Below are 9100 nucleotides of genomic sequence, written 5' to 3'. Positions count from 1 at the left end.
AAACATATTCTGCTTAGATATCATTTCATATAGTCAATTTTGGAGGATGGCCTATTGAAGCATGATAAAATTGAGGGTAGCAAGAACCCTACAGACATGTTAACAAAGGTAGTTAACAGAGAGAAATTGAGTTATTGCTAAATGTTGATCAATCTTTATTGATGGTTAGTTTGATTACCTAAGCGATGTTGATCTTTAAGGTAAACGTTGAAAATTGTCTTCAAGTGGGAGATTTTTGTGTTGAAGACTAATTTTCTTCACATGTGAAAATTGGTTCAAATTTGAAATTCAAATATTCAAATTTCAATTATTTGTCAAAGATGGAAGAGTTGATGTGCCTTGACAAATTAAAATAAAATATAATTTTGGCAAGATAAAATGTTGGAATTAAATGCACATGTGATAAAATGATCTTGGAATCGTTTTGAGGGCCTGAACACAATTAGAAAGATTGTGTTGACTTTGGTTTCCATGCATAAATGTTACAAGGAAGTTGTTGTAATGGGTCTTGGAGATTATGGATATTTTTATATTTATTCTTGGGAATTTTTTTTTTTGGATACTAGGGTAAATCTATCATTGTTTATTTTTCTTGTAATTATTTATAGTCTCTTAATTTGGGTTGAGAAATATAGAGAGTGGGTAGAGAAAAATTGGCTAGGATATAATATCTTTCTCTTATTCCTCATACCAAATTTGCTCTGCCGTTTACATAGCTTTCGGGCTTCGGGTGAACCATGTAAATTATTTGTCTTGTGAGATTGTGTTCTTACTCTGTTTTTCTAACACTATAACTAGGCAGCATGCTAAATATCCATGTGCAATATGCCTTGTAATGTAGTCAAGACTATTGTTCACTCCTTACTTCCTCTTTAGTCTTTTTTTCTCTTCAAAAGTATGTTATGTCTTTGCTTAGTCAAGTAATGCAATCTAAAGTTTAGATATTTTCATGTACAATTTTTGGAGCCTAGACTCTTCTATACGTGGCGATTCCAAGCATTTTTTTGGTCATGTCATCATCAAACCAGTTACAAGGACTGCGGGCCCATAGACCTAGGGGATGGGAAGTAGGGTTGGGGGGAGGAAAATGTGTGGAGAGACGAAGGTTCGAACCAAGGACTTACTGCTTCTATATAGGAAGTTGCCACTAATATGCCAGAAGCATATCTATAATTCTAGGCATTTCAATTCACATTTCTCTTCTCTCTTCTCCCCTAACGAGGGATGAAATGGAAGACACATGGAGATCCCCCAATTATATCATGCCTTCATAGTCGCAACCCAACCCAGGTCAGTTGTCTAGTTTGTGTGATTTTGGGAGATTCTTTTGCTCCTTCTCTGAATGTACTAGGTTTAACTGACTGCTGAGGCTTTGCTGGTAAGAAAGCATTGCTTATCATTCATGTTGATGGCCACCTTGAATTTGTACAGAAGTGATATTATGCTGATCATATCTGTCAATTCTAAAAAAAGCATTACTAATTGCATCAAATTCATAATTGACATTGTTTAGCGCCTGGGTTTTCTTAAGTAATAAACTGAGAGCAAAGGAAGCTGTGGACAATAAGCCATTACTAATATGATTTTACTCACTCATTATCTTCCACCGTAAATGACGAAATCAATCAGAAAATTTGAAGGAAAAAAAAAAACTTATTTATTTTCAGATACAATATATTGTTCAATTCCACTTCATATCTCTAATCTTCAACTTGCATCATTTACCATATTCATCAGACCTGTTCAAGAAAAACAACATCTTTGATCAGATCTTATAATTAAACTTAACAGGTTTCATGATGAACAATTTAACTAACAGAGGCAAAGAGAAAAAAGAAAGCAGAACTGAAGAAGGAAAGAAGCATACTCTCCGTATCTAATGGTGATACTGGAAGCTGTAGGTTTCGCAATTGCAGCAAAAGGTAGGGGAGATAGGACAATGGTGGTGCCAGGACTGGAAGGCTTGCCTTGTGCAGTAATCGCCCGATCTACTATCTTAACCTGAATGGTCTTAGTACCATCTACGCAGATCCTCTTCTTTAAACTCAAGCAACTCACGAGGTAGTGTTTTCCACATGCTCTTCCCTCATCCCAAATCATTTCTCCTGCTGCTGCGTACATACCGTCCTCTGGAAACTCGGCCGTATTGTAACCGTAACAAGCCGTCTTAGCTGCATGATTATATCATCACATCAGATTGGAAACCCTAAAAAACAATGTTACAGAATTCCAAACAATCCATGCAAGGATGTGGGTATTACGTCTTTGAGTGTATATAATAGTGAGAAGCAGTGCCCACTAAGAGAGGAACAGTAACATTATCGGCAATTTCCACCTTGCCATGAGAGAAATGGATGAGTTCTATGATGATGAAGAAGAAGAAGAAGAATAGGAGACATTGGATTCCACGGGATTGCTGAAGCTTATACATCCTGAAAGCTGGAACTAATGATTATTAGATCAAGAAGATCAGTTGCCTTTCTCTTCACTACTTCTTCTTCTCCTTCTCCTTCCAAGTAACGATAAACAGGCAGCCCATGGAGGCTCACCGTAAGCGTAGAAGTAGCAACCACGTTTCCTATTTTGGGTAAGTTTTTTTTTCTTTTATTGTTTTTTGGATAAAATTTTCAATTTTTCTTGTTAGGGTTAATTTACACATCTTCTTAAATATGAGAGATCGATCCTAGAATATCAGAAAACGATGAAAGATGATAACTGTTAGAGCTTTTGAAACGTTGAATCAAAGAGCTTGCTCAGATGCTACCAAAAAAGAAAAAAAAGGAAAAAGAACGGCTCGGTACATGATCTAATTTCAAAATCTAGATTTCAAACTATATTTCATTTGGAGTTAAATTATAAATTAAGTGGTGTGGATGAACGTGGTCTCTTAACTATTGATCGCATTTTGGATGTCAAGTACTTTGAACGTTCCCCTTGTGGTGCCGTTTCTGAATCGATTACCCCGTTCTCTCATGAATCCGAGATTCAAAACGAACTGGCTTAGAGAATGCCATTATCAATATCAATAGCTGAACTGGACATACTACCATTGGAGAGGTCACTTCATGGGTATCTGATTCAACCACGGGTTTGCAAGATATCCCCTCTCATGCCCGATGCTTTGGCAACTGAAATTGAATCAGAGAAACAATGCCTGCTTTTCTAAAGTCTTGAAGCTTTGGCTGCCATTCTTACCTGCAACCTCTTCAGTCCAATTATGCAATATTATTTTTTGATATTTTTATTTTTTTATGTATTTGATATCCATTTTAAATTTGATTAACTTGTTTGAAAAAACAAAAAAAATCCCCCATAATCCATAAAGTTTATTATAGATTCGGGTCAAATTTTTTTTTTTTTTGAATATTTGTACAAGTCACTCAAAATCTATTGGCAAAATGAGGGAATAATAGTAAGATATATTCTTTTATGAAAACTCTATTATATAAGATAGTTCTAGTATGGTTCATAACTAAAGAGATCCACATGAAAGAGAAACCCAATTTGAGAAGGACTTGCTCCAAAGAAGTCCTAGCAAGTCCAATTGACTTTATCATATGTTCTCTATGTATCTAAATTCAATTGCCATAAATTGGACTTGATTGTTTTTCTTTTCTCTCTCTCTTTTTATTTTATTTTATTTTTATTTTTTAACATAATAGAAGAACTCATGAGCAATGAAAGTGTTTTCTTATTGCACTTTTACTGCCACTCCAATAACAAGGCAGAATCACATGATGACCTAGCATGACCCTTTGCATTAGCCTTCCTTCAAAAGGAAAAGGCTAGTGCTTTCTAACTTACATCATCCGGTAGATATGAATATATGATAGGACTTCTTTGGAGCAAGTCCTTCTTAGAGAACATATGATAAGTACTGATGATACAATAGCCTTAAAAGGTTTCTCAAATTGCTTTCTTATTAGGATTTGATTCTTAAATGACTAGTTACAATATAAGGAAAGTTTTAGGCACCCATATCTGGTAGATGTTGTTGACCTCTTATCAAATGTTAATATGAAGTATATTCTCTCTTTTGTATGTCTTATATCTGCTAATAACTAAAAGATGCACACGCAAATTAATGGAAATCTATTGTAAAATGGTAAATCAGAATATTGTAACTGTCTACATTGCAAAAGATTGAAAGTGTGATAAAATGCTTACCTATATCCTAATGAAGAGGGGTGTGATCCCCCTTATCTTGACTGTGGTCTGGCAGAAGGTTCCTCAGGTGATGATGAGGACTATAAAGATAATAGCAATGGAAAAAGTTATCAAGATGGAGAAGAGGATAACCATGGAGACGAGTTTGATGAGGGATCAAATCCAGGTTGTGATGTAATCCCTCCTGTGGTAGATATTGAAGATGATGCATGGGGAGAAAGGCACTCAGACACAAGTGAGTGAGCCTTACATTCCAACTCTGATCTCAAATACTGAGGCCCCCTCTTGCTTTATTAATCCTCTATGTGTTGCTGCTGAGAATGAGCCAAATATTGTCTCCAAAATCTCTATGGACGATTTGTTTTCCCCTATTAATTTTGACCCTACTCTAACCTTAGACCCAATTGTAAATGCCCTATCGGATTCAGGCTGTTTCTCTCCATCTTCCATCTTATAATGTTGTGCTCTTAATGGCAACATACAAACCCAAGAGATGGGGCACTCAGTAGTAAAAAATTCAGACTTTTTTGATGATCCACGCCTCCTAAAGCATGCATTATTTATAACCAAACCCATTAATCATAACTTTTTTATTCATTTATGTTCTTTGTTCTAAACCTCAAAAACACCCACCTTATGGAATAGTAGCTTTTATGGTCAATACAATTAGTGCGACAGCTATCTCAATCTAAAGAGACGATTTCTGTGTCAATTGAACTAAATGTTTCATCATTTCCAATTATTAAGTTAGATGTTTCTTCTTCCATTTCAATCTCTATTAAGCTTACTTTCACAGTTGATTGTTAAATTCTTGAATATATGATGATTTTGGAAACTTAGGTTTCCTCCATTCTAGAAAAGAGAATAAGATTTAATATTATGGTTCTTCCATATCTAAAGGAGAGAAACAAATAGATCGAGAGGAAGAGGGAGTTTTTTTTGTCTGTGGCGAATGTGTGGAGTTCATGCCAAGTGGAAGGAGGTGGCTCGTTGAATGCAAAGAGGGCAAGGTCTTGGTCTTCGCCGGTGGTAGGATGATTTAACTCTAATTTGGATGCTGCCGTTAGTCTTCGCGATCTTAATATAGAGTGTTAGAGATAATGTTTTGAAAACATTTAAGTTATTCCCAACTTATGTTCTAATATACTTTATCGGATTGGTTACAACCCCATGTCCCAGTAGTGTAATGGGCCTTATAGAAGAATTGAATTAATTGTAGAATGTTGTGTAAATACTAGCTGGAAACAACGGTCTGGATATTCCAAACTAAATTCCCAGTGTATAATGATTTAAATAACCTTGTGCTTAAACCTTAACCCTAACATTTTATTGAATAAACCTACGTGCTTACATCAAGGCATGCTAGATTTGTTGGGTCATGGTGTGGAGAATGTCATATTAGAATTTGATAATCAAGCTTGGATTGGATATGTTGAACATCGTGGGGGAGCTCCCATTCAAATTCAATGTGTGTTGGAGGATATTGTAAATTTATTTTTTATAGTTTGTCATACATTTCAAGGGAGTCCATCAGTGTTATGAACACCCTAACTCAGAGATCATTTTCATTGGCCAGCACATCATCTTAGCCCATTTCCGCTTTGCAGTTGCTACAGTTTCTTTCTCCTCCACAATGAGTCTATTACTTGCTTTTCTTTAACGCAGTTTCTTCTTACCCAGAGGCCAGAGAAGAAAGATTGCTTAGTTAGCACAGCATGAACAATAGCTATTGGATTTTTTATTTTTTATTTCTTTGTTCTTATCTTCTTGGCACCACAATCAAGTGGTGACTCTTGCAAAACTGGCGTATTCTAAATTTCTAATCATAAAGTTGCTCACTAAGAATAAGAAATAATAATATTTCATAAGCAATAAAGCTAGCAATAATTAGCTTAATAAAGCTTCATTATTAGCCTAAAAAAATAATCTATGATTTTCATCACTTTTTTTTAGAATGAATAAAAAAATCAACATTTTAATGAGTAAATTACATATGCATCCTCCGTATTTGTAAAGTATTAGGTTTACACCTCCCAGAATTCATTATATTACAAATACCCTCTCATGTCTGACACCATTAATTTTAAAGAAAAAAAGAAATATTTAACTTTCGTGATTGCTCTTTACCCTCTCTTCTTCTTAATTTTTTTTTCTTCTTGAAAATCAAAATGGATTTGAGGTAGAAGATGGTAGTTTAGAAATTTTAAAAAATTTAGTACATGTAAAGTCATCACTTAACCACATTATTCTAACAGTACAGGTGCTTTTGATAAATAATTTGAAAGGTAGGAATATAAATGTAATAGAATAAATTTTAATGGATGTAAACATAATAGTTTGTAAATTCAGGAGGTGTAGATGTAATTTGTTCTTCCTTTTATATCAATATTACTATATAAGGGGGAGACTCTGGTCTGAAAGAAGTAAGAAAACTGCATTATGGCTACTCTTTGGAGCATGCCAGTTTGGCTACTTCCTCTTCTAGTTCTCCTTCCATTGGTTTTCATTCTAAACAGAAAACAAGGAATGAAGCCTAACCTTCCTCCTGGCCCTCCTAAGCTCCCCATTATAGGTAACTTGCACCAACTGGGTGACTTGCCTCACCTATCTCTGTGGCAATTCTCAAAGAAATATGGTCCAATCATGCTTTTGCATCTAGGGCAGATGCCCACACTAGTAGTCTCATCTGCTGAAATGGCAATTGAGATCATGAAGTCTCATGATCTTGAATGCTGCAACAGACCTGATCTGATGGGTCCTAGGAGGCTTTCATACAATAATTTAGACATTGCTTTTGGGAATTGTAGTGATTACTGGAGGAAGATGAGAAAGCTCTGTATTGTTGAACTCTTTAGTGTTAAGAGGGTTCAATCTTTAATTCAATCCATTATAGAAGGAAGAGTGACTTCGATGATTAGCTCCATTTCACGATCTTCTTCAGCTAGTCCTGTTGATCTAAGTGAGATGCTCTTTACTCTTACTGATGAAATAACTTGTACTATTGCTTTTGGTAAGAGTTATAAAGGGAGAAAATTTGATAATGGTAAGTTTGGAGAAGCCATAAATGAAGTGTTAGCTATGTTGGGTAGTTTCTGCTGCACCGATTTTTTTCCTTATGTAGGATGGATAGTAGACAAATTCACTGGAGTCCATGAAAGACTTGAAAAGTGCTTTCAACATTTTGATGATTTCTACCAAAAACTGATTGATGAGCACCTTACCAATGACAGAAAAGAACCTGAGCAGGAAGACATCATTGATGTCTTGCTCAAACTAGGAAGCGATTATACAGGTGGAGCTCCTCTCACCAAAGATCATATAAAAGCAATGCTTATGGTAAGCCCCCAATCCTTCTTTTCTTTTCTAAATTCCTACAAAGGTATTGTATTAATTTTTATTTTTTATTTTTTCTGTTAGCAATTTATTCAAATATGGGTTCAAGATGATATATCTCAATGACTTTGAATGCAACAGATCTAGACATAGGAGGTGTCTCTTTAGCTCCATTGATTTATCTTCTCGTATTCCTACACTCTACTTTATTTTCCACATTCTGAATTGGCGAACCTCCAATGATAGAGTCAGCGATAAGAAAGAAGTCATGGAGAGAGCAAAGAGAGGGAACCCATTTTTTACAGTTTAATTCCTTCTCTCTATTTATTATATCATTCTCCTCAACTCTAATTACTTAATGAGTCTTATTTAGACTCAATCAAGTGAAGGAAAGTAACATGGGAGTCCCCATTTGGACTCAATGAAATACAAGAGTAGTTATCTCAGAATGAATGCTCAATTGCTTCACCGCCACCTTAGGTGCAAAGTATAGTGGATCACACACCCACTACATGATCAATGTTTTCTCTTACCAATTATTCTGAATAATGTTATTTGTTTTTCTCAGAATATATTTATAGGTGGAGTGGATACTGCTGCTGTTACAACAACTTGGGCAATGACAGAGCTTGCTAAGAAGCCAGAAGTGATGAAGATAGTACAAGATGAGATCAGAAACACTGTAGGAAAGGAAGGAAAGATTGCTGAAGCTGTTTTGAACGATCAGCTTAAATACCTCAAAATGGTAGCAAAGGAGACTCTAAGATTGCATCCTCCAGCTCCTTTGTTGATCCCACGAGAAGTCAAGAACCATTTTACTATTAATGGATATGACATTTATCCCAAAACAAGGATCCAAGTGAATGTTTATGCAATAGGGAGAGATCCCAAATATTGGAAGAACCCAGAAGAGTTCATGCCAGAGAGATTCATGGATAACCCAATTGATTACAAGGGGACACATTTTGAGTTCTTGCCTTTTGGAGCAGGTCGAAGATTATGTCCTGGAATGAACATGGGTACTTCAATGGTTGAGCTCATGCTTGCAAATCTTCTCTATGCCTTTGACTGGGGCTTTCCTGATGGAATGAAGAAGGAAGATATTGACATGGAAGAAGAAACAGGTCTCACTGTTCATAAGAAAGCTCATCTTTGCCTTGTCCCTATTAATCATAAATGGGATTCAGACTAAAATACTACCCAGATGCCCTCCTTCTGTTGTAACCAAGTCCACAGTGTTGCTTGCTACTGGGAATGCAGATTAAATAAATGAGAAGATCATGTTTGCTTTGGTTTCTTTATATTTTATTAATGCGTGTCTAATCAAATTAAGTGGATTGATGAAAGGAATAAAATTCATCCTTAACACCAATTATCTTATCTTTAGAGACAAGCCAAGATTAAGAAAAGGAAAGGCCAAAGATAAAGACACAAAAGAAAACAGTATTATATATTAATCATCCTTCTATTTCACATTTTCTAAAGATTAGGTATAAAAATTATTGAGGAGGTTTATTTGGATTGTCGATCCACCTGCTTTTTCATGTATTTGGTTACATGAATCAAAAAAATTTAAATCTCTGGATTCATGAATGGAAAA

The 9100-nt window shown here is 35.3% G+C and overlaps 1 protein-coding gene across 1 annotated transcript; it reads left to right on the top strand.

Moving 5' to 3' along the window:
* The first annotated feature begins 6606 nt into the window (after positions 1-6606).
* Positions 6607-8868, top strand: LOC149012862 (cytochrome P450 71B26-like). Its single transcript, XM_089158748.1, has 2 exons — positions 6607-7503; positions 8069-8868. The coding sequence occupies exons 1-2, from the start codon at positions 6607-6609 to the stop codon at positions 8690-8692; spliced, it is 1521 nt and encodes a 506-aa protein (XP_089014874.1). The 3' UTR covers positions 8693-8868.
* The last annotated feature ends 232 nt before the right edge of the window (positions 8869-9100 follow it).

Source organism: Hakea prostrata, chromosome 6, assembly GCF_041222555.1.
Source record: "Hakea prostrata isolate BN-2017 chromosome 6, UWA_Hpros_2, whole genome shotgun sequence".
In the NCBI taxonomy this organism is placed as follows: Eukaryota; Viridiplantae; Streptophyta; class Magnoliopsida; order Proteales; family Proteaceae; genus Hakea; species Hakea prostrata.
This window is presented reverse-complemented; position numbering and strand designations above follow the sequence as displayed.